We start from the raw sequence: 26,461 nt of genomic DNA, 5'->3' as shown, positions 1-26,461 counted from the left end.
TCTGTACCATAAAAGATTTTCGCAAATTTAGTGATTACTGCTAACACTTCCGTAAATTGTATTGAATGTGAGAGCTAGGTAGAGGATCAGTAATGATTGTGAGCTTGAATGTAATTTAAATTAAAATATTGTAGATAGTAGATTTAAATTACAACAAATAAGAGATGGTTTTAACTTCATATAATATTGTAAAAATGTTAATGATCAAGAGGACAGTTAATAGTTAGAAGATTAATATAAAATGTTCTGCATATGAGTTAATAGACCCAATTGACAACTGGTAAAGGCATAACCAATAAAAATGCATTGTTTTATTATATAATTTTTTTAACAAATCAGAAATGATTGCTAAGATGCTTAAATGATAACATTTGATATTAACACCCGTTAGTTACTTATTTACGAACTTACTTCAATTAACTCGTAAAATAAAAATTAATACTGTACTTTCACTCAGTTCATTAACTCTAGTTGTTACGGTAAAACTAGATTGATTTTTTCCATTATCTACAATTCATGTATATTAAGCTACATAACAGAGTATAGAACATTAGAAATGAAGTGTTCTTTAAATCATTTAATAAATCTATTGCTCTCCATTTCCTCATGATAATTTTTGGTGGATTTTGACTGAAAATCTAACACTGCATCTTTCACAAAATCATGTTTGTATAATGAGAAAGTAAAAGGAAGTGATTTGTGTGCAGGGCGAGAGGCAGACACTGATGTTCTCAGCCACATTCCCGGAGGACATACAACGGCTGGCCGGCAAGTTTTTGCACGACTACCTGTTCCTGGCAGTGGGCATCGTGGGAAGCGCCTGTGCGGATGTGGAGCAGCGCTTCCACATGGTCTCCAAGTTCGACAAACGACCAAAGCTAACAGAACTCCTCACACAGGAAGGTTTGTGGCATGTTCATTGTGCTAGAAGCTATTTTGACTTTTTCCATGCCATTCTCTGGAACAAAGTAATCGTAGGAGAGTAAGTGGATTTTCAAGTTGAAATTACCGGCATATATTTGGTTGCAGAGAGTGAGAATTGTGCAGCTCCAGATTGAAAACTGTATGTAGCTAAGGATATGTAGGGATAGCCCATGAAATAGAATAGATATGTCTTTGATGTCAGAGTTTAATATTTTGTCTGAGTATGTCACAGGAATTAATTGTGTTATTTGGATTTGGCAACTAAGCAGAACAGGTTTGTCAAGGCTGTACCACTTGAGATTTGGACAGTGATTAGAAGTTTAATATTGTGAGGCAGAGAGGTGAATTGTGGACTTCACCTGTGCATACCATATTCCACACAATGATTGGAACAACTATAGAACTTTTATAATTTAGACATTATAATTAAATATAATCACTGTTCATTGTATTAAGAGAAAATCAATTCAGTAAACTAGTTCGGAAACAAAGTTCAAATAATTGAATATTGTTTGAGTTTCATATTTACGCGCGAATGTAATTCACTGTGTCTGTTGAATTAGCTAACTGTATTTTAATTTAAAAAAACGGTAGTGTCTGACAGGCCCTAGTATCGTGAGAAAGAAAATTCCAAATTCGATTGTGTAGATGGTGAGAGATAAATTTGGGAACTTCATTTCAACAAGAAGTCGACTGTGTGTTCAGGTAGAGACAAGACGCTGGTGTTCGTGGAGATGAAGCGCACAGCCGACTTCATTGCAGCGTACTTATCGGAGCAAGACTTTCCCACCACGAGCATCCACGGCGACCGGCTGCAGCGTGAGCGGGAGGAGGCCTTGTGCGACTTCAAGACGGGCAACATGGGCGTGCTCGTGGCAACTGCCGTCGCTGCCCGTGGCCTGGGTGAGATATGAGTGTCATTTGTTTGTAGTGATATTCCAGAAAGTTGTGGAAATTACGATAGTTTTTCTTATGTATTTTGTATTGTTTATATATCACTACTTTAAGCAATTGCTGGTACATGTAAACAGCAAGTGAAGGAACATATTTAATAGAAGAAGCAAGGTAGGCATTTTAATATGCTACATTGAACTAAGTGATGCCCACCATCCTTCGTATCTCACCTCAGGTCCAGATGGTGCAGGCAGGACTTTGGACAAAGATGGGTTCAGGAAAAATGGAAGGACAAAATAAAATAAAATTTTTATACAATTGAAGGAAAATTGTAGGAGCAAAATTACAGCAGAATTCACTGTCTTCGAAATCCCAAATTACATTTGAGCAGCATGTTTTAAAAAGCAGTTCATTCACAAAAACTACTTTTCAGGACAGGGCAAAAACTTGTTTAATGTGTAAACTTCAGTGCATACGTCCAGTAGTGAGTAACTTTAGAAATGGAGTTAAGTTGGTAGTTAGTATTATCTGACCTCAGAGATGATGCTGGAAATGCTGACGTCTTTGTTTATGGTGACCATGTCCTTAGGTGAAGAATGAGGGACAAGAGTGCCAAAAAAGAGGATTTTGAGGGACGCAGCACAGCGTGGAATGGAGTTGTAATTCTACCGTCTTCCTTCTTTTATAAATGCAAAATTGATTTTTTACACAGATCTAATTTTGCATTTTTCAATCAGAAAATGCTAAAGAGAACATTTTATACTAACATAGATCTCAAAAGACAAAAGTTACTATTTTAGTTGATTGGCCTACTAACACATTTCTAGAATATTACTAAAATACTGAAGACTTTCTTCCAAAGACGACAGTTATATAGGCCTACTGATTTATTTCTAGAAGCATATAAAAGCGTACATTTTATTATTCGTGTTTAAATGTATATTTCTTGTTGCTTCTTGTATATGCCAAAATGTCCTTATCATTAATACAGTATTGGAAAAGTCTTTACATAGCATATTAAAGTTGATTTCTACTTGAAGCTGTGCTGTAAGTGTGTTCACATGAAGCCTATTCTAAAGATCTGACCATAATATTAGCTCCTGGCTGAAAGTTCGATCAACAAATGCACTTGTTAATGGAACTGGGTCGACCTAGTTGCGTTTCTATTATTTTGTTTTCCTTCAAGGAGTGAATTTGATGATTGCCGTCTATTTATTTAAACATGACTCTTAATTATTTTTGTTTTTAACAGCAGTGCTGAGAAGGTAAAAGAAATTTTTATACAATTCATGAACATCTATTTTACTTTTCAACTTTAATTCCTGATGCATTTTAAGAGTAGAGTTGAAATTAATCTTCTTTTCCAATGACATAATATTCGTTTTAAACATAGTTATTTTTTTAAGCATTAAATCTGGATGTCAAATACTCTAATGCCTTCGTATGCCAGTGTATGAACCTTACCTCCATTAACTGCATATCTTTCATTGACAGAAGATTAAGACAGGTCACAGTTTTGAACCCAAGAAAAAATCTATGTTATATTCGTTGTTTTGTTTTCTGAGGAATAAAACTTCAATAGTCAAAAAATCATTTCTTTCCAAGGACTCTGCAGTGTTACGAAACATTTTTAGACTATTTTATTGAACAAGAGCAAAATAGCAACGTGTTCTTTATATATCTTCATTACCATTCTGGACATGGAATTGTGTGAAGACCAAATACATTAATTTTGTGCATAATTATGTGTAATTATGTTAAACACGCCTTGTCAGTGAAAAATGTAGAGTTTAAAACTTCAAATCCATGCAGACTTGTAAATTGTTAAAACCTTTCACAATATAACACCTGTTTACCATGATCAGTCTCTTGTGATTGGTAGATCATTGTAGACTTATGTATATGCGTGTAAGTACAGCCTTCTGTACTGTTCCTACAGATAAACTGCCTTGTTATGCTAATTGACGCATTGACTTAGTAGGGCTCTGCAGCAGAACATCTGAAATTTCGTACAGTTTTTCCTCACTTAAAATCACAGACCTACCACTTTCAGGGATTTCGTGAACAGATCAGTTAGTCGAAATTTTCCAATGAAATCTTGCACAGTATCACAATTTGGAATCCTCGAATCTGAAAATTTTTCTTGAAGTTTCACCTTTGCATTTTCCTTAAAATTATCTCCTTCCCAGAAAACATGTTCAACTAAAAACATAAAGCTCTTCAATAGAAATATCGTCACAACTGAAAAATTACCACTTGTGACAAACGCGGCTTTCAGATTGACAGTTAGCCTGTGTACAGCATCCCCCACCCTTGGCCATGTCAGTGACCTGATAGGAAGCTGCCAAGTTAAGGGGTTCCACCGTGGAGAGACGAAATGTATGCACAGTATTAAGAACTGGAAATGAAGATTGAGAGAATGTAACAATGGAAAAATAAATACATTGTTTAATAAGCTCTTGCTGTGCTAGAAAAAGGAGCTTTGGAACAAAGTTGCTTCTGTTCTGAACTGAAGGCTCAGCTGAGCTTTGAATACACGGGGAAGAATAATATTGCAACTTGTCTCAACAGTGAACTTCTCTACCATATTTACAATTTCACTACAGATTCCCTGTTGTTGCTGTAATTTTGCACCAAAGAATTCTCAGAATTCGTTTTTATAATGTTGCTACTAGTAATATAAATTAAAGATATGGAATGAACAGAAATTATAGTGATTAGGTACTTTATTTTTCATGTTGTTAATGTAAGTAACGAAAATAAATTGGTTTGAAAATTAAACTATACAATCAAAAGGTTGCAATATAATGATGGATTTTTTTATTAGGCGTATAAAATTCACATCTTGAAATTTTTATAAAATTATTTTCAAAATTTTAATTACCTTATTTTCAGTGTACTTATGACCTCTAGAGGGCTGTTGTTCTAGATGATGTCAGGAATGTTTAGTAATGAAAACAGAAAACATGCACAGAGAATATTACCTGCCAAGTAATATAGGTTTCTAGCAGACAATGTCGTGATGCAATATTTATTGCAGTGGACTCTTCCCTGCATTTACTTAATTCCTTGTGCACTTTCAGATATCAAGAATGTAGCACATGTTGTGAACTATGATCTGCCTAAGAGTATTGACGAGTATGTTCATCGCATCGGAAGGACGGGGCGTGTTGGCAACAGGGGTAAAGCTACGAGTTTCTATGACCCAGATGTCGATTCTATCTTGGCTAAAGACCTCGTTAAGATTCTGAAACAGGTGAGATAATCTCCATGTACCATCAGGTGGCGAACAGTAACGAATCAGTGTTTCATAGATTAGTATCCTGCCTCTCTGGTAGATGCTGAAGTGACAAAAAATGAAATAGAAAAAAGTGCGCATAGTTAAAGTCAGTAAATGTAAGTGAATGGGAACAATAAGGAAAAGTATCTCAGAAACAAGAAATAGAAGTGGAAAGATTAACAGAATAATGAATGGAATGGAAGAGGAAGTGTGTATTGAGAAGTAAGTTCTGTTTTCTGTTACAATGCAAATATTGTTGATTTGGAATTGAAATAATGTGAAGTTTCATTCAAGCAGACTGAGTACTTCTGAAGTTCAGATTCTCTGCACACTTCCCCCCTCCCCGTTGCTTGCTGATGGCTAGTTTGGTATAGGATCTATTTTCTACATATCAACTAACACTGTAGTTTATTGTAATCTGTAGAGTACAGTGACTATGGATGGTATTGTATGGAGCAAGTGATGGAAGTAGCTTATATTCTTTAACCAATTGTTGATAAACTATTTTGGTAACTTGGTTATGTCTGAAGTTCTTATAATTTTATAATTATTCAAATTAACACAGTATTTGGCGTGATATTAGATATAACTGATTGTATTACACTCGGATTTTGTTAAAAGAAAAGTTGAAGAAAGAAGCAATTTCGAATGGCTTCCATTTCATGTATGGTTCTTTACTGAGAACAAGAAACAAATTGTCATTGCGAGATGGGCAGCACTTAGAAGAAATGAAAACATGGATCAGTGTAGCATATGCTTGTCTGCATGATGTGTAAGGCAACACCGTGCTTGACGTCTTTCTATTCAGTAGCCATACTTTATTTTGGAGGTTCCAAGAAGAGATGTTATCGAGATGAATTTTACTTGTTGATATGTAACTTTGTGAAACTGTGAATGTTCCTGCACATTCTGTATTTCATCGCATAATTGTAGCATTTTTAATGCCCTTTTTTTTTTTCTAGTGAAAATACACAGTGCAACCATTATGTGAAGAATAAATTAAAATGGCCGATTGGTTGTGATCAGCTTCCATATAATGGGAGAGAGTGCGTGAATCGAAGGGGAAAGAGGGATGCTGGAACCATAATGTGAATAATGTCTTTAAAAATTACTGCGGTATTATTGAATTAAAAACATTTTTTTTTTAAACATTCACAGTATTGTTGAATCACATGTACCAGTACATCTGCTACACTGGAAAGATGATTGGTCTAGGCCTAAAAATAGTAATATGCATTACAAGAGCGGTATGTTGATGTTTTCATGTTCGAGGAAAAGATTGAAAAAGTGAAACGTAGTTGAGCTTTTTTAATTTTCGAGAACATGAAAACAAACATACCGCTCGTGTATCGTACATTATTTTGTGCGAAGATCGTTTATTACATACCTGAAAGAGGAATTTCTAATTAGTTGCAATGAAATCTCCATCTTGGTTTCTGTTCAATGACGGCAACTTTGGAAAACAAATATATCTATCTTCAACATTGTTCCTATAAAATGTTTTCTGTGTTTACTATACTCCAGCAGGCTGTGATATACGTCTGTCTTTTTTTTTCCCCCCAGTCTATAAATGCGAACTTAAAACAAACGGTGAGGTTATGTAATGATTTATTTTTCATTTTCATACTTTAAGAAAATTATTTATATAACATATTGCAGTAATAACATCGGCATCTGGAATTGTTGATTTTTTCACGGCTTCCTTAATGTTACTTGCATCACGAATGCAATAACTTTAGTGGAGTAGTAGAGTTTACTTAATTTTTGCAAATATTTAAAAACAATAATTAACAGTGCAATTTAGGTGAAATTGCAGTGGTAAGTTTCCAATTTATAATTATTACTATGTTAAACGTCTCTAAAAATAATATGTTTAAAGCCTAAAGCAGTAAAATGAATATGGCGCTTAAGCCGTAAGAAGAGGGAAATTGTTGTGTGTTACGTTGGGAATACTGAATGTGGTATTTCACACTTACCGCATATTGGTTTTGTGCAGAAAGCAAGCAAATACGCACGATCTCGCACAAAAGTATTTGCACAACCAACAACTATTGAGATGAAGGCATTTATGGCCATTGCCGTGGTGCTAACATCTCGCCATGCACTTTCATCAGTGGCCACCACTGTAACGGTGTAAAGGTGTTTTGTGTTGCAGTGGCAGCAAGTTATTTTAAATATTGGTAATATTCTTGATTGTGATTAACAGAAATGTTCGTGCAACAATTATGCGGTGAAATTTTGAAGTTCTGGTCACTTTGTCTATAAACAAGAGTGCGTCCATTACGTGATGACGATTATGCATTGAAATATGGAATGACATGATGCTCAAACCCAAAGATCTCACATCATCTTAGCAATACAGTTCAAAGCATTGTCAGATTAAAAAATGTGTACTGTGTAAATGGATCATATTTTCATTTCATACGGTAACTAATAAATCTGAGATGTAGCAAAGGAGTTCCAGACAAGTTTCTCAGTATCTGCGTGGAGACAAAATAGGCAGAACACATGTATGTATGTATAATTAAATATGTAAATGACATTGATTTTTAAATAATTGGTGATAAGTTTTATCAAGTGAAAGATTTCCTTCGGTATAGAGGTGATTCCTCCAAATTCTAGTCGACCCCAAAGTCATAATGACTATTTCATGGGTAGATCGAGCTGCCTCTGCGAATCTGCGAACTGTTGAGCTATGGTACTGCTTGCTTCTGAAGATGATATTTGAATGTATAATAGGAAATTTTAGACGCATATATTTTTCTTTCCTTGGTTGACCTCTGTGATGCTCAGATCGGACTGATGATCCAGAATAAGTCCCTGTTTGCTGTTCTCTCTGAAAGCAGTCAGGCTGTTTGGGTGAACTACTGCTTGTGGCCAGACCGTGGACTTCCTCACATATCTTGGTCTTTTTTTTACAGCTCTTCTGCAATGTAAGATCTTATCTGATAGTGCCGCGTGTTTCTCAGATGCAAGAAGGAATACAAATATATTATTTGGATGAATACAGAACATACCATAAAATCAAGAGTGTATGACAGATATCACTGTTGGTACACAAAAAGCTTTTGTACAGAGGATTCCACGTTAAGAAAAAAAGCATTGAACATATGGGGGCTATTCCATAAGCTATTTATAAATATTTTCTTGAGAATTGGGAATTAATTAGTTCTCTTGAATTCATTGAACACAATTTTATTGAGAACTAGATTGATTTCATGCACTAAAATATTGTTACACCTCTAAAATTACCATATGTTTAATTTGCAATTAACTGGGTAACACCTAAATTGGTGGAATAACCTTCCGCTTTCTTACCAAACATCCCGCTGTGGAATTTAATAGACAAGGAAGAGTGGTACACTTAAGGCCAAAATTTTGCACTGTTAAAACACGTACAACATTGTCTGCGATCTTTAGAAATACATACTTGTAATATGCCATAATTAGGCCTTGGATTTTAAGCTAAATATCTATTTTTTCTGCAGGAATAAACTAGCACTGCTGAAATAGCTTCACATTTTACATAAAGTGTTAACATTTGGAATGGGCTTTATGGTGCGTAAAATACCTATTTTTCTCCATTATGAGTTATTTTAAGGTTTTAGAGTAAAAAAGAATGCCTTTATATTTTGTTAATATGTGTTTTTAATTTTTCGTGTAGGAGTAATAGCCTTCATTGAACATAAATGTGTACAACTATCAGCCATTTTGTATTTGTTTGGAGGCCTGGGTGTTGTGCATAGGGTAGTCATACGTCCTGACTTTCCTGTATTTTAGTGCGTGGAGAAGTGTCTCGCCCAATTTTCAACAAATCAGCTGATGTCCTGAATTTTAAGTTGCCCTTAGAGGAAGTACCAACTTGGGGTGGGTGGACATATAGAAGGCACTGTTAAATACTTATTGAACCATGGTTACAAAGTTGATGACTCAGTAGCACTCAATCAATCACTGTGTTTAATAACGTTTGTGAACGAAACACTGAATGAACCTGACAATAATTTAATGCAGAAACTAGTTAGTGCTAAATGGATGGTTCTTGTAAAAGTGGTGAGCAGTAGGCTGAAAACTGAAGGTGGCCAGCGGAAAAGTTGCGACTTGTGGCAGAAAGACAGCAGGATAAAGAAAAATAAATATAGTCAATATCTTGTGTCTCCACATCAATACTGAAAATTCGAATTTATAACGCATACTTGTAAAACTTGTTACGACAGTCTGCGCACCTATACAGCTAGATCTGTTAAAAGTAAGCAACTAGAGTACAAGGAGGGAAGCATCTGGCCTGTTTGTTAATAGGGTGGAGTGAGGGATGAGAGGGATGCTGACAGTCAGGGTAACGTTGCATTTAATAGGCTCTGCTGGCTAGGTTTGTACGCTGTTGTTCCTGTGAAGTGGTGTATCATGCTAGTGGTTTAGTTATGGATGTAATAGCTTTTATGCCCCGTGTTGTCATAAGTGGAAGAAAAGAATTCTGTACTCGCTGTGTTGATGAGTCCTTTGTTCGGTACACCAGGTCTGATAAGAGAGTCGCAACTTCCAACCTATAAGGATATGATAACACATTTTATTTAGATCAGAGAATTAAAAACAAACGAACTGAGTGGAAAACGCCCTTCAGTAAAAGACATCGCTCATGCAACTGCCATCAGATTTATCGGAGTTTGCAAAACAGCATGTCTTCCTACCATCAGCAAGTGTAGAGTAGTGGAAATGGTAAAATTGTACCGTAGTAAATATCAGAATATTCTGAAATCGCACAAACGAAGGCACATGGGTAGGCTTTTGATATAGCCTGCTGCTCGGCTTGCTTGTATTACCTTCAGCGTCGATGAGAAGTGTGCTCTGATTGCGACAAGTTGCAGATCTGCACGTCACACTCAGATGTGTTGAGTGGCAACTGATGCAGATAAGAAGCTAGAGATTGCTACACTCGAGGAAGACTGCAGTCAAGGTAAGAAGTGCCGTGTTTTGAAATGGAGTCTGACTATGCAGTGTAAAACTAACTACTACAAGTGGGTGGAAGTGCAGTGGTGAGCCCTCAGTAAATTTAAAGATATGTTGTTGTTGTTTTCTAATGCCAGGCGTTTGACAATAAAGTCATTTGACCTCTTGCACTCCAATATTTTTCAAAGATATTATCATGACCAGCCAATGAAGCACAGATTTTGAGGTATTCCGAATCCATTTCTTGGTTTGAGTTGCACAATGGGCAGTTAGGGGACTGATATATTCCAATTTTATGCAGGTGTTTGGCCAAACAATCACGGCCTGTTGCCAATCTAAATGCAGCTACAGACGATTTTCGTGGTAAATCGGGAATTAACTGTGGATTATGATGCAGAGAGTTCCATTTAAAGATATAAGCGAAGCTGATGTGGAGACACAGGAAATTATCAGATTACTATTTTCTTTTTTTCCACAGTCTTTCTGCCACAAGTCGTAACTTTTCCGCACTAGCCACCTCCATTTTTCGGGGGGGGGGGGGAAGAAAGAAAGAAAGAAAGAAAGAAAAATTCGATACATCCTAGTGAGCAACATTCAGAATTACTAAAAATTGCCCAGTTCTATTTCTGTTTACCTGCCCACAATGCATGTGTGGAATATGCCATGGACAGATAACAGGAATAGGCTGAAAATTGAATCCATTAGAGCAATTCTGATGGTTCAGTATAATTTTGAAGACATGTCATGCTTGCATTTTCATGAATATCGGATGCTGAAAAAAATTTCATCTTCAGAAAATATGACTAGTTTAAGAGTAAGGATGAAGTAACGAAGTGATTCTCTTGTGTAATTGTGTCGTAGTAATATGTTATCTGTTGCACATTGTAAAGTTTGTGTATTTTTGTGACCATACTACAGAAAATTAAGTCGTAATTACAATATGTTGTGTGGATGGTGGGGTCCTGAACCCTAGTTGTGGAATGATGATGAGAGGAAAACTAACAAAAGGTAAAGTTAGGCCTACATGATCATTATGTCCTTTGCAGGACAATTACGAGTAATGTGTTAATAAGAAATTAATTAGTTTAATTGTAATATCAGCAGCCATATGGAGCAATGGGACCAATGAATTCATTTATAAGAAGTTGATTATTCATAATTCAACCACAATAATTTTATCACTGTATAGCGTTGTACTAATTATTTGTATCGTTATAATTATTGTAGGTTGAGTGGGTAAAAATATTTAGGTGCCTAAAATCGTATTTCTGACTGCCTGAAATTGTATTTTTAAGTGCCTAAACTGTATTTTAATGCCAATTTTTTATTATTTCATATTTGAAGTGCCTAAAAGTTGGTTATTGGCCTAAATGTCCGAAGTTTAGTTATAATGTGTATAAAACATTAATGTATGTTTTTTCAGGAATCATTATGGCATTAATAGAGTTTTTTATCATTTGAGCGGACTTGTTATACGTGTTATGCAGAGAGTGAGACTCTTTCTTATAACGGAGGCACCTTGCGAGAACAGTGTATTGGACAAGGCCCATAAGACCAATGCTTTTTCTTAACATGGAATCCTCTATAGAGGGTGCCGAGGGGATTGAAAACTGATAGCAAGAGACTCAGGACAGGTAGTAGTGCACGTGTCTGGAGGGTTCAGTGTTGAGGACATTGTTTACTTCCACTTCAAGGGAAGGGAAGGGAAAAAATGGAACTCTCTGCATCAAAATCCACAGTTAATTCCCGATTTACCACGAAAATCGTCTGTAGCTGCATTTAGATTGGCAACAGGCCGTGATTGTTTGGCCAAACACCTGCATAGAATTGGAATATATCAGTCCCCTAACTGCCCATTGTGCAACTCAAACCAAGAAATGGATTCGGAACACCTCAAAATCTGTGCTTCATTGGCTGGCCATGATAATATCTTTGAAAAATATTGGAGTGCAAGAGGTCAAACGACTTTATTGTCAAACACCTGGCATTAGAAAACAACAACTCCACTTCAAAATGAAATTATTCAGATTTTAGGTTTTCTAATTTAAAATAATCACTCATTCTGATCTCTGAGCAGGAGCTGCTTTGAGGGAGGCCAGAAATCATATTATAAAAACAGTATTGTTCAAAAAGTGACGTTACTAATTAAAAAACGAAACTTGGTGTGTTGTGACATTGCAGGCTAACCAGGAAATACCATCTTGGCTGGAGAAAGATGCTTCCAGTTCTGGGTCTTCATATGGGTCCTCCCGTCCAGGTCACTTTGGAGGAAGAGATTTCCGAAAGGTAAGGAAGGTGCCTGGTGGTGGCGGTCGAGTCCTTTTCCTCCACCTTAAGAGAGTTCTGAGGAGCCCTTAGGTCTACCTCCAATCATACTCCCCAGAGCTCATTTATTGTCTGTATTCTCTTCTGTGTGGCTTGTAGCCAGTTACAGAACTACAATTTTTATTATTATTAGTGACAATTAAAATTTATTTCATGTGCCGTCTATGCTTATCCTTATTTAACAAGTATATTGGTTATACAATATTTTGTTACATAATATATCAATTGAACGTTTTCGGCTCTATGGAGCCATCATCAGACACAAGTAAGCCCATATGTATGATATAAGTACATTGTATGTTGCTGTACAAGTAAACTCAATTAATATTAAATAACATGTTTCTGTATAAAATCGATGACAATTTTTATCCCAAATTATTATACAAAGAGTGGACAAGAAGAACAGTTTCTGTATTTTGAAAGTTGTGCATTTAAGAATTCTGATTCAGAAAACTTTTCTCTGTATCCCTTTTGGCACTCAGTAGTTGCAGACTTAATTTACCGATCTTTGTTTTGCATTTTGATCTCAATACTGACAGTTTGTTTGTTCTCTGCTGCCTCGTGTATTTCCTGCACCAGAGTGGAAGCATTTTGTAAAATGGAATGGAGTCGACATGCTCCACAATGTCCTTCGATTTATTTATTTATTTTTCGTCGACATGCTCATTTTCTTAAAGCTTTCTCTTTTGTAGGTAGTATCACTTCTGTTCATACAAGAAATTTAGCAGCCATACAGTAGGAAGTGTTAACTTCTTTAATTCTCCCATGTTTCCATATCTTTGTTTTCTGCACTCGGTTCATATGGTATTCCTTGTGTTGTGTTTCAAACGTTCCATTATTGATGGTCTGGTCTGGTTTTGTTGTAAATAGAACAAAGGAAGCCTTTGAAAATTATCTACCAAAAATCTTTTTCGATCTTGGAGATATTCGGAACTATCCATCAGTTGAGAATCAGCTACAGACTGTGTAAAGAAAGTCACTAGTCTTTATACATACTTGCAGAGCTTGAAGTTGAGCACATTACTTACAGCCTACAATGCCCTTCTTGGTTACAGCAGCAACTCCCAGCGATCGGATAAAATATCCTTGCAACTGATTCAATTACAATAAAAATAAGCACATACCTTACGATGGGAGATGTTAGAAATGTTGTCCTGCTACATTCACACATTTATGATATTCTTAGGAAATTGCCATTCATACACATCAGTTCATCTTCCGAAATTGATTCAATTTTTCACCTCATATCTTTCAGTTCTTCTAATGTGTGGGAGTTTGTTTCATAAACTTTATTTTTCAAATTTCCCAATAAATACAAATCACGTAGAGATCAAGGACTATGTGGACCATAATCACTTGCTAATTACCCCATCTTAAAAAATGTAATGACTCATCAGCTGTATGCGCGCGCAGTCGATTGTTACTCTATGCATTTGCTGCGCACCATACTCTGATTTTCTGGTCATGCAAGGGAGTTTCATGTATAAAATCTGGTTTATCTGTGCTCCAATATTGTTATTTTGTGTCGAAATATGACCATGTAAATGGAACCAATACTACTCAGAAAAGAATATTAAGTGTGGATCAATTACTCTACACAACATCCAATAAATTACAGAAATGTAACTGAATGATCATCTGGCTGCAATTCGTGGACGAGAGTGACCTTGTATGGTTTCAATTTTAAGAGTTTGCTGAACGTATCGAAATCTCTGTTTCCTGTGCAAGTCAGAGGCATTTTTGAGGAGTATGCTTCCAATTTCGTCTAGTTTATTCTCAGTAAGGACATGCCTTTTTATCCTTCGTTTTCTTATTTAGAATAGATCCCGAATCTCTACAGTTTTCACACAGTACCTCTCCATGGAGCAGGCACACTTGCAATTCTGATAAAAATCGCCTTCTTACTTCCCTGCAAGATTCGTTTTCGCATGCGAATCATACATAAAAATTCTTTTGTTGTAAAGTATATATGTAAAGTGTAAAAATGCAAAATTTTGGAGGCAGTTGATAAAAAAATACAGATTGGAAGGATTTTTCTGTGATTTATCCAATTGTTGCTCTCCATGCACTTGCTATGTATCGCCAGTTACAATCACATGGTGTGCCAATAGTCGCTAAATCCAGAGGGGCAGCAAGTCCTTTCACCCCTGTGATTTATTATTTTTTTTTTCAGACCATATACGAACATGATATCATCGATTTATAAGCAAAACACGTTAAGTCAAAAATATTAGTTCTGAGAAAAGGTGTAGGCCCATATATAATGTATATAAATTTAGAAATGGAAAATTAAATACACGTAAAGGAAAACAACTTAATTTTGAGAATTCAGTTTTGTCAAAAACTTCAAACCCTTTTTCTCAGAAGCAATATTTTTGACTTGTAAACCGATGATATGTGAAATACACAGAAGGAAGGATGGAGGGAACATCTTCATCTTGATTGTTACTGGGAAGTGGGATGAGATCCCTTCATTACATTTTCGTAATGCTTATTGGTGACATCTTTGTATTAAAAGTGTACAGTAATTCCCTTGGATTGAGTTTAATAATAAAGTGTTGTGTGAGAGAGTGGAAAAAAGTAGGCCCGGTGCCTGTAAGTGTGCCAGGACCCACATTTGGTAATATTTGTGTTTCAGTTTGATAATGAAGAAAGCACAGGAGGGAGCAATGTGCAGCCCCAACCTCTGGAACCTGAAGAAGATTGGTGAGCTGGAAAGTACAAATTGTGAATCTCGTTGGCTGTGGATTAATATTCATGTTGGGTGACTGTGTGTCACTCTTTTTGTTTCCTGATATTTAATGTTATACATTGCCGTACCATATTTTGGGGTAATTTCAAGTTTGTTAAAGTGCAGCAGGACTTGTTCAGTGTGTAAGTACAGTGAAACTTTGACTTCACAGACTGCCACAGTTCTTGTGTATTAATTATAGTTCTGGAAGTGCTACAGGAGTTAGAAAATTGCCTTACTACAAATTTTGTGTTCTAATTACCAACATCGAATCTCGTCTTCTAGAAGTGCCATAGGAGCTGGAATTTCGAGAGATACAACATTTTCCTTGTTCCTGAATTCAGAAATAGCTTATTTAAAGATTTTTTATCTGGAAGAAATTATAGTAATCAAGATTTCACATGTTCTGTATTAATGAAAGATAAAAATTAAGCATAGCATTTTTAATAGAAGTTCATCAGTTTCTTTCATTTTCTTGTTTTGAAGATTTTTCATTTTCCACTGACTTATGAAAAACGTGAATGCTGAAATAATTCTTTGTGACTTGCAAATGCTACCGACTTTCAGGAAGTGACATAATTCAAGTTTCCGTCTCAAGGAATGAAGGTGACGCAGATATTGATTGAGATCTAATTGTTTGTTGTTTATGTAGATGTGAGCATTCTTGAAAAAAATTGCTCTTCTGATCTTCAGAATTGATTGCACTCTTTTAAATGCATATGTTCATGTAAGAAAGAAATCATAGTTCGGAAAGTCTTCCACAGAACTTGCTGGTTGTTAGCAAATACATGTCTGGGTTGCTATGCAAGAATCGGTTCGTTGGGTGATGCTCATGTACTTGCCCTTTACCTTGTCTTAGATTGATAAAATGTTTTATAAGCAAGTTGCTCAAAGAAAGAAGCTATTTTGCATAGTTTCCTATTATCCCTGTTCTTATTGTGCTTTCCTTTTCGTGGCATTCTTATGGCCATGCCACATTGTTTATTTTTATAATGCATCTCGGTGTCCATTTCGCAGTGTAGTCAGAATTGTGACACAACATGTAATCTGTAAAGTTTTATTTCTGAATTTCATATTAAAACAAGTTTTCTAAAGCCTGTCTTAAGACAAACTTATTCCCTGTCCATTCTGAAATTCATTTTGTTGTATTGTGTTAATAGCACTTTTCTTCCTACAGAAAATAGGCACCCCTTACAAGGGAATCTTAAAGACCTGTCATGTTGTGGATTTCATTCAATTTTCGTACATAGGAAGATGCTGGAATGAAAGAACGAATACCAAAAAATTGGCTTATTATGTAAACTACAAAAGGAGGTGTGATAATATTGAAAATCACTTGAGTAGCCCAATGGCTGTACTCGTAGGGTTGGCTTTTCTAGGCCTGAAGCGCCCCTCCCTGTAGTGGCCAACTCGTATCAGGCAAAAGCATGCATGCAGGTATTTATTTCAGTTAGTATAAGATTCCACATTGTCGCATACTGACGCAGACCTATGCATGTTTTATTACGTCTTCAATATCATTGAATCCATTAATGTACTTCGACTTGTTATGAAATATTTTCGTGAGAGAAATGTTAAAGAAACGGTGAGTGGATTATACAGTTAATAACTTGTTCTCTTTATAAACGAACCCGTATCCCATCTTCAGTGTTCCTACTGATATCAATTCAGCATCTTTACGCCTTACTATGTTTATGTTATTGAGTTCAGCTTTACATCCACTTGTTAAATAAATATCATACAAACTAATTATTATTATTTACATGTTGATTCAGAAATCCAGAAACAGCAAAAGCCATTGCCCTACAAACAATTAATAGATAATATCCACAAAAGGACTGTTTGTACATTTACACTGATGGATCAAAATGAAGGAGCTGGAGCAGGAGCTACTTGCCAATACTTTTCTCTTTATAAAAATTTTGGCAAGAACACAACAAATTTTGATGGCGAAGTTGAAGCCATTTATACATCACTTCAAAATGTATTTGTTTGGCTAAACATAGTCATCCTGTCTGACTTCAAAGCTGCAATCCAGTCCATCAGCTCAACTACATCCCCTAAAATGGAAAAACTAAAAGAAATCCATTGCATGGTAAAACAAATTCAAATGCTAAATAAAAAAGTGGTCTTCCAATGGATCCCGGCCCACTGCGGACTGAACGGTAACGAGAAAGCAGATATGTTAGCAAAGAAAGGAACTTATATCAACTTAAAAACAAATTTCAAGTTCCCATATGAATCAATAAAGCGAGTCATAAAAAGAATAAGTAACAGCGAACAGGCAAAACATCAAAATTCAAAATGGAAAGAATCATTCAAAGATCCAAAATTAATTCCTGACCTACCTCGAAAATCTGCCGTGGCCATGTTTAGATTGATTACTGGTCATGATTGCCTCAGTAAACACCTCCATCGTATTGGAGTACTGAATTCACCTAAATGCTTACTGTGCACATGGAGATGGAGCACCTGGCTAATTGTGAAACTCTTAGGACATTTGTGGACCTTCCATCAAAATATTGGGAAGCAAGAAGGATGATGACTTCATTGTTAAATCCAGAGCATTAGACACACACACACACATGTTGATTCATAAACCACATATTATTATTATTTACTTACTTATTCTAGTATATACATACTGTTTATACACTTGTATACTTTTATGGAAAATATATATACGCATTCATATTTACATCAGTTAAAATTATTACATATAATACAATTGTCATTCCCATATTGTGAGCAAAATTGTTTAAATTATCATATACACAGATAGCTTAATATCAGTGTAGTTATGTGATCAAGTGAATTCTTGCATATTTTGAATGTGGTTTACTGTATGTGCGAAGTCATTCTGTTTTGAAATATTGTTTCATTTCGTGATTACAATTTAAAATGCCCTGGATTTCTCTTTTTGTGACGGGTGTTGAGGGGAGAACAGATGACATCATACTGTTTTTTCAGACTTGTCTTCAAAACTGTACAAGTTTTTATAAATCGATAATAGTTACTCTGTTTATCTCTATTGTTTTTTTTTTAATTTGTAGAGTTATTTTAAATGTGTTGTAATTTCCAGACCTCCATTATCAGCTGTTAAATCAGCAGCATATCTTCAATTAAAGATGGTACATAGTAGAGTATATGAATGCGTAAAGATGACTGTACATACAAATTAAGCATGTTCCCTATTATCGTACATAAATAAAGCATTGTTTGGATTTTTTTTTTCACACTCTTAATTATCGAATATTTAAGGTCATTCACATCCCTGTATAAATGCAATCGTCTAATGGGTGTTCATTATGTGTCTACTAGATCAAAATATTATTTCGTTTTATTTTAATAATATTGTTTTATAAATTGAAAATGATGAGTATGACAACATTTTGCAAATCATATCCATCCTTGTGGTGCAACATAAACATCAAGTGCTGGTGAAGTGTGTGCATACTACTCAATATGAGACTACTCATCTTATTTCAAAAGAAGGGCCTGGTAGTGTAGGTAATGAGCTAATTTTTTGTTGTAAAAAGACCTTTCAATGTGTAAAATTTGAAAAAGAATCTCAACATGACAGTTGAAGGTTTCCTCATTAGCATATTGACCAACAAGTGCTCGTGCAGCGTCTGAACAATGTGTGTGATCAGCTCTTCATTCTCTGCATTCGTCTTTTTCAGGACTTTGAGGTGAGTACAAGAAAGAATTCTGTGGTTCCAAGGCAAAAGGTGATTGTCAGTTTTTGACGAAAATGAGATTTTTCTGTATGTTGTGCATCCTGGTGTATCTTTATTGTGCCAAAGATGACATGCTGTATTATCTTCTCTCTAACCCGTTGTTATGAAACATGTTTACTATGGTTTTGTACGGTTGTTTACACTTCAAATTCTCACTCCTGGAAAACTGCAAAAAATGACATCACATTTTGCCTTAGATCCATAGAATTATTCGCTCAAATATGTTTTTTTTTTTTTTTTTGGCAGTTTTCAAGTGAATTGCAGACACAAACTAACTGAAATACATATGTGTACTTTCAGTTGAAAAGTTTCTGATACATATTCGTGACTAACAAACTCTTTGTAAAAAGAATTGAGGTTGTGGGAGGAAAAAAACTATCCTCTACATAAATAATATCCCAAACGAACTTTCTGGCAAGGTCAGAACAGATTTTGTGTGTGTATTGCTGTTGTAGGTTTTCGGCTTTTGCATATTAAAAAGACTTGAGGATAAGTATATGCAAAGAAACACAGTTTGCACCAGGTATGAGAGATAATGAGAACAGAAGTGGTTAACACCATTCTGGACGTGCTTTGAGTTCGAAGACTGGTGATAGTGTATGGACTTGTACAGTGAGATCATTAGGAAGATTGCAAATGAACTAAATTTTGTGTTTCTATGTGGCAAAGTAGTTTTTATCGAAATTCCTCATGTGCATTGTTTGTCTGCAGGACTTGACTAAGACTGCTGACAGACGAATGGAAGGTGTGTGTCAGAACCAAATGGTGATGAGCCTTGGATTGTGGATATTGTCCTCATAGCAAAAATATTCTTCATCACACAATAAAATTATGCTTGTAAGGACCAAACAATAAACCAGTATTACAGAAGTATTTTGTTGAGGGGACAAGTGAGAAGGAATTGACACAATTCTTGGAACCAGCAGCATGACAGTGGACAATGCACTGTTACTCTATTCTCCTGATTGGTCCCAGCAGATTTCTATCTGTCTTTCTATTGAATTTGCTGTGAAAGGAAAACGATTTGATTTCATAGAAACAGTTGAAAGTAATGGAGAGAATTCTGAAGACATTAGAGGCGGAGGACTTGGAGGATTGCTTCTGAATGTTTCTTCTCATCCCTATGGAGTACTTAAAACAAATTAAAGATTCCATTGCAAAAATGTTTGTTAGTGAACCAGATATTAGTGTAATTTACTATAAACAGACAAATCTTAATCATGTTAAATAGAAGTTACACTGTAAAATTTTGGTGTGGAGTGTACATTTACCGTGATTTAACAGGTGGAAACCCTTTCCAAGAACTTGTGAAATTACAATTTTCCTATTAGAATTTCCTCATTCCAGCGCAGATGTGAAAAGCTTCTTTAGCTGTAGAAACCTAATTAAATCCAAATTTCAATTTGGTTGATAGGCCTTTCCCCTCTACTCACACTCTCTATCACCAGTGAAGGGGAAGATATTACTGTCCAACTCACAAACATTCAGCCTCATGGTCTAGTGGTCAGAGCTTCTGGCTATAGTTCATGAGGTCCCGGGTTCGATTCCCGGTTAGAGCACAGGAATTTTTCCTTAAAGGGGATAATTCCTGTGTTCGTCCATGGTCTGGAATTTAGGTTAAGTTTAGATTTAGTCCTGGTACCACATTATCATAATCATCCTGTCACATCATCGGGGTAATGTAACTCCGCCTTCCAGGCGCCCCAACCTCAGAAGTGGGTTACAACTAAGCCATGGCCAGGAGAGAAGACCAGAAATGTCGAAAAGACAACCTGGTGGCATTGGATTTAAAAAAAAAAAAACATTCAACTAATTGACTTTCGAGATTGTGACAAATTTTATTACTGAAAATTTTTACCGGTAATCTATGTTTTGCAAGTCTATACCAAACATTTGTATTTCATTTTTATTGCTGTTTATATCAGCTGGCACATTAAAAAGCTACTGAGAGCAGAGGATAAATGTTCTCTCCACCACTAGTTGCTACTCCACAGGATGCACAACGGGACAATCTGCACTGTGTCGCTCCCCCTGACTTCATAATACAAACTGACATTCCTTAATTTGGTGGATCGAAAAGCAGAAATGTGAAGGATTTTTTTTTAGAGAGAGATTTTTTCAGATAAGTCTTAGTAACCCAATTAAATAGTTTTATTATTTTTCAGTCTGTCTTAACATGCCATATACAAGGTATAATTCCTTTATATTACATAACTATAATTAATTATTTGTATAAATGTTTTCGTCAATGTTCTTATAATACACTCTTAGATTTGATGTAATTTAATAACTATCTCAATTACCCAATTCAACAATGACTAAATGTTTTATAACGTCATACTACATAATATTCACAATACTTTAAAACTAAAACCTTATACACTTTCGTGTATTGATATTACTGAATTTTACTTTATAGCCCCAAGATGTAATATGTTGTTGTTTTCTAATGCCAGGTGTTTGACAATAAAGTCATTTGACCTCCAATATTGCACTCCAATATTTTTCAAAGATATTATCATGACCAGCCACTGAAGCACAGATTTTGAGGTGTTCCGAATCCATTTCTTGGTTTGAGTTGCACAATGGGCAGTTAGGGGACTGATATATTCCAATTCTATGCAGGTGTTTGGCCAAACAGTCATGGCCTATTGCCAATCTAAATGCAGCTACAGACGATTTTCGTGGTAAATCGGAAATTAACTGTGGATTTTGATGCAGAGAGTTCCATTTTTTCCCTTGGGATTGAGTTATCAAATTTTGTTTGTTGAAGCCTAAGTATGTAGATTTAATAAATTTCTTCACAGAGTAATACGTAGATTTAGTAACAGGTCTGTAAGATTTAATATATACAAGTTTTCAAATATCAACCAAGTTTTTTAATATATATATATATAACTTTCAATGTACCTTATATAAATTCTTATAACCATTCATAACTATTGGAGACATATTAATATACTACATTTCTCTTCTAGATAAAAGACGATCTTCAATGACAAATTGTCATGCATTTCTTTTTTTTTTCTGTATTTGTTAAATTAATTTACTACTTTATTTGTTAACAGTCTTTACCGCACTGCTTATTTACGCTGAATTCGTTTCCCTGGCACTTGTTTTAACTACTAAAGGACGACATACCACAAAACAAAACTGATTTCACTGCCTCAACTAGTCCTACTCTTGTGAACCAGGTCACTCGTCTGATCATGCGCAGTGCCTCTTTCCAGGACTTATAAAGAGTCTGTGCGTCAAAACTTTTTTCTAAGACTGTACTCTCATTGGGAAGATTGGAACAGACCATTGTCACACATGTTGGATCTGTCTCTACGGATAACACTGTGCAACAATTTAAACTTTTTTCCTGTCCTTTGGGTGAAACTGTGATAGTAACAAAATGAGATGCGCTGAATTCATTTCTAAAATAACATACACCATTGTCATTGTAAAAACACTTTTTTGCTTACGTTTGTTTCACGGACTAACAAAAAAAAAAAATGAAAAAATTTACAAAGCAGAAAAATTAAAATGGCTTTCTTAACGAGTTGTGCTTGAGGTGGGTTTTGGGGTATCTATGATGATTGTCCAACAGTATTCACCGAACATACTTGCATTCCATCTTCCAGTGAAGTTTTCTGGGAAACAAGTACAGATGACTGTCCACAAAATATAGCTTGAAGGACATATTGTATGTCATAACATGAACATAGTGTAACATTTCACTTACAATAACTTTATAATCTACAGATTTCTATTTTGGAGAAAGTTTGTGAATATTGATTTATAACCTAAGCTGTTGCTAAAGCGTAAAATAACATAATAATAATATATATATATATATATATATATATTGATTTAAATGTACAACAGGACATTTTTTTCACTTTCAATAGTTCATATTCGATGACTTCATCTTGCATGACTGCTTTTATTTGTGGACCAATAAACATTTCTTCCTTAATCTTTGGATCACTTACAAGGAAACAGTCCCAGGTCGTGTAGCTTGAATTTAATGACAATGCATATTTAAGCTAATTTTCGTTTGTTAAGTAACATGGTGATAATCGTTTGTTTCCCTTTTTCCTTGTTTACGAAATACAGTGCCTTGAAAAACGATGCTACCTATGCCATTGCCACTTCGTATGCGCATTTGGATCCTCATAGTTCCGCTACACCGTATCACAGCTCTTGTATTAATGCTCTAGTTTATTTTCATTGTCTCTTAACTCACATTAATACAGGACTCTTGCTAAAATACAAATTCAATTTGAATTTAAAGTATTTATTAACTCTGTTCCTCACCTTAAATAGTGGGATTCGAAATGAAGTGGTTGGGAGAAGGAACCATTGAAGAATACAAACATTTTATGTAGGCTCGTTTTCACACACTTCTGTAAAATACACACAACATACAACATTGTTGCAAGAACATTATCAAACTTTCTCGCATGTTTTTCCATCACATACCCACACCTCTACCACGCATATATTAGCATTTTTGAGGGCAGGTGAATGAAACTGTTGATATAGAACAGAATTTCCATGTCATTATGAAACTCCAACCGTGCAATGTGTTTGGAACGTTTTCACAGATAATTTTATGCCTGAAATATTCTTCTAGCCTTCGAATTACAATTTATATATGTACAGTCATATTCCTAGACTTCCAGCTGCATACCTATTGATTTGAACGATGTACGAATGAGTGAAATATGCCATGAATTGCACAACTACTTTATTAATGTGTGTTAGAGAAAACAGATTGACTAGAGCATTAATGAGAGAGCTGTGTACGGTGTCGTGGAGCTATGAGGGTCTGAGTGCACGCAAGAAGCATTATAGTAGCAATGATTTTCAAGTCAATATTTTTCGTAAACGAGGAAAAAAGCGAAACAAATGACTATTACCACGTTACTTAAACGAATATTAGCTTAAATACGCATTTTCATTAAATTCAAGCTACACGACCTGGGACGGTTCCCTTGTCAGTTTTGGGAATTTATTCATGAGGTGCATGAAGGTTTGTATTTCTGTGTCTAGTGTCTTCACAAATATTCTCCATCAGTCCAAGCTTAATGTATATTGGTGATAGGAAGACATCGTGGGGGTTCACAAGTGGTTCATGGGAAATGCTTTTGACTCCAGGAATGAAGCTTTGTCTTGCAGGCCATTGTTTACAGATGTAATTGTTTGCTTTGTCGTGGTTATCCACTCGCACATCAAGCGACAGTATTTTGTGTACCTCACTGCATACCGAGTAAGATTCCAATACCTTGCAGGTCTTCACATATGTGCCACTTGCATTTAGTATTGTGCTCATAACCTCAAATGAACAGCATATATGATAGAAACAGGAAGTCAGTAAACAATCGCCAGACTTCTGGATAATGTTCATGGCCCAAAGCCTGGAGTAAGCTGTTCACATCTTAGCAAAAAATTATTCCTTCACTCTGAAAAATATTAAATATAATGATTCAGTCATTTTCTAAATTAAATAATATAACATTCCTATCTAAAAGATTCCTTTCTTGCAGTCTGGACCTAACAGTTCTGCTTGCCATTTAAATCCTCACAAAGTCATGAAGGCCTTCTAGTGATCACAAGATAAAAATGATGTAGATGGCTGACATTCTGACTGTCCGACAGGACTCATACCTGAGATATTCAGTGTTCCTTCTGGAACAATGTAGTGCTAGAAAGATGCTCATTGTGAGGAACTGGTCGAATGGCTGAAGGCAAATTAGGGTACTGGATCAGTCTTGAATTTTGAAGTGAAATCTTTTATGTTTATCTAAGGGAAGTAAATCAGCTATGTGATCCTGGGGTTCTCACCAAACCACAGGTACAGTGAATTTCATTACATTACATTTAACTTATAGCTTATTTCTCAAGTTTCTGAAGCATGAATTGCAGCATATACAAGGTGTCCATGACTTATTTTGGTACTCAACATAACATCCAAAATACAGTTCATATACCTTTCTAACCAAAGGTGTAAGGCTACACTTTCTAGTCTTGAAGGTAAGTCCTCCACATAGTACATAATAATATAAATTAGAATTATTTTTTTACACAATCGCGTCTATGTTCTTAAGGGGGGGGGGGGAAGTATGAATTTTAAACAATATGTGATAGAGAAAAACTAATTGCATATTCTTTGTGACCGTGACACAGTAGGCCTAACCTAATACACATTCTCGTAGAAAGGAGAAAGCATTGTGGAAGAGGACGAGGAGGAGTATGACTAATATGAGATAAGGCAAGGAAGTTAATGATAATGAAAATCGATTTATTAATATATTAAAAATTATAGAAGTTAGTGGCTTTTCCGACGATTTTTACTCATTGTTCTAGTGAGTGACCAATGCAGCTACTTAGAAAAGTCATTTACTATTGTCAGGCAACTGTCCGAAGAGAGATTTGAAACTCATGGCACCAATAAGGCATCACTTATGAGAACTAAGCCAGTTCCTTTCCCCTCCATTGCATACATCGGTGACTAGTATTACTCGACTGAGGCCAGTGGAGTCCTGCGTTCTTATAGTGGCATCGCAATAGCTCACATTAAGCCCAATATCATTTAGTCTACTATAAAAATATTCAATTTAGCTCTTTTTTAATTGTATACTGTTTCAATAATTTAAGGCTTTTTTTTTAACGTGAAAATTTTCCTTAAAGTGGGAATTTTTTTTATGAATTATTAAACATACTAGCAGAATTAAAAATATACAGTAATTTATAGTAAATACTAACCTTACTCCTGGTCCCCCCCCCCCCCAGAAGGTAACGTAAATATCAGCACTAAGTTTCCTTTTGATGAATTTTCATCCAGGTATACAATTCCTTGATATTTTATGTAGTCCTAATGTAGCCTAAAATAATACACTATTTTTACTTTATGTTGAGATGCTGTAGAAATGTATATATTGACAAGGGAAGAGTATGTCTAATCTGTAGTAAGTCATCCCAACGTTCAATGAGTATTCTGCAAAAGCAAGAAAGAGAGAATTTTAATAATAGATGTGTTTACTTGTACTCTTTTCAAAATCTTTCTTTGAAAGTAAATTTTTTTTCTTTCTTCCAATTTCGACCTAAGGTATAGAGGAGTATGATAAGGATGTCCTTTGTCACCTACCCTATACAACATCTACTTGGAGGATTTAGTGAAGAACTGTTTCAAAACATGGGAGGAGTGATAGTAGGAGAAAGAAGAATAAAGTGTATAAGCTTTGCTGATATGGCAGTTAGCAGAAGAGTAGATGATACTAAGGGATATGCTATTGGAGCTAAATGACAGCTGTGAGCAGTATGGAATGAAGATAAATGCAAACAAGACGAAGTCCATGATCATAGGAAAAAAATAAAGAAGGTAAACTATAGAGACCACAACCACTGCCATCGTGATCGTGATCTAGATAACGTTTGCAAATGATGAACGAGTTTATGGGTTGGCGACACTGAATGCAGCTGTTATTTGCAACGAGCTAGATACTGTTCTTACATTATTTTGAACAATAATGACAAATTGTGTGTGATGCAAGTGCTAACTTTCCTCTTTGGTAACAAAAAGAGCCCTAACGCATTAATAAAAAGAAAATTGGAGTAGGCCCTATAAACACAATA

The 26,461-nt window shown here is 35.4% G+C and overlaps 1 protein-coding gene across 2 annotated transcripts in view; it reads left to right on the top strand.

Annotated features, from left to right (window-relative positions):
* LOC138695137 (ATP-dependent RNA helicase vasa-like) overlaps positions 1-16,192 on the top strand; it is a 38,132-nt gene extending 21,940 nt beyond the window's left edge. For both annotated transcript variants that reach the window (XM_069819564.1, XM_069819563.1), the window contains exons 8-12: positions 708-903; positions 1,630-1,827; positions 4,902-5,074; positions 12,224-12,328; positions 15,006-16,192. In XM_069819564.1, the coding sequence (XP_069675665.1) occupies positions 708-903; positions 1,630-1,827; positions 4,902-5,074; positions 12,224-12,328; positions 15,006-15,077 (744 nt within the window). In that variant the 3' untranslated portion in view covers positions 15,078-16,192. The remainder of the gene's footprint in view (positions 1-707; positions 904-1,629; positions 1,828-4,901; positions 5,075-12,223; positions 12,329-15,005) is intronic.
* The last annotated feature ends 10,269 nt before the right edge of the window (positions 16,193-26,461 follow it).

The sequence above is a fragment of the Periplaneta americana genome, chromosome 2 (genome assembly GCF_040183065.1).
Source record: "Periplaneta americana isolate PAMFEO1 chromosome 2, P.americana_PAMFEO1_priV1, whole genome shotgun sequence".
In the NCBI taxonomy this organism is placed as follows: domain Eukaryota; kingdom Metazoa; phylum Arthropoda; class Insecta; order Blattodea; family Blattidae; genus Periplaneta; species Periplaneta americana.
Note: the sequence above shows the minus strand (reverse complement) of the source record. Positions and strands in the feature narration are given on the sequence as shown.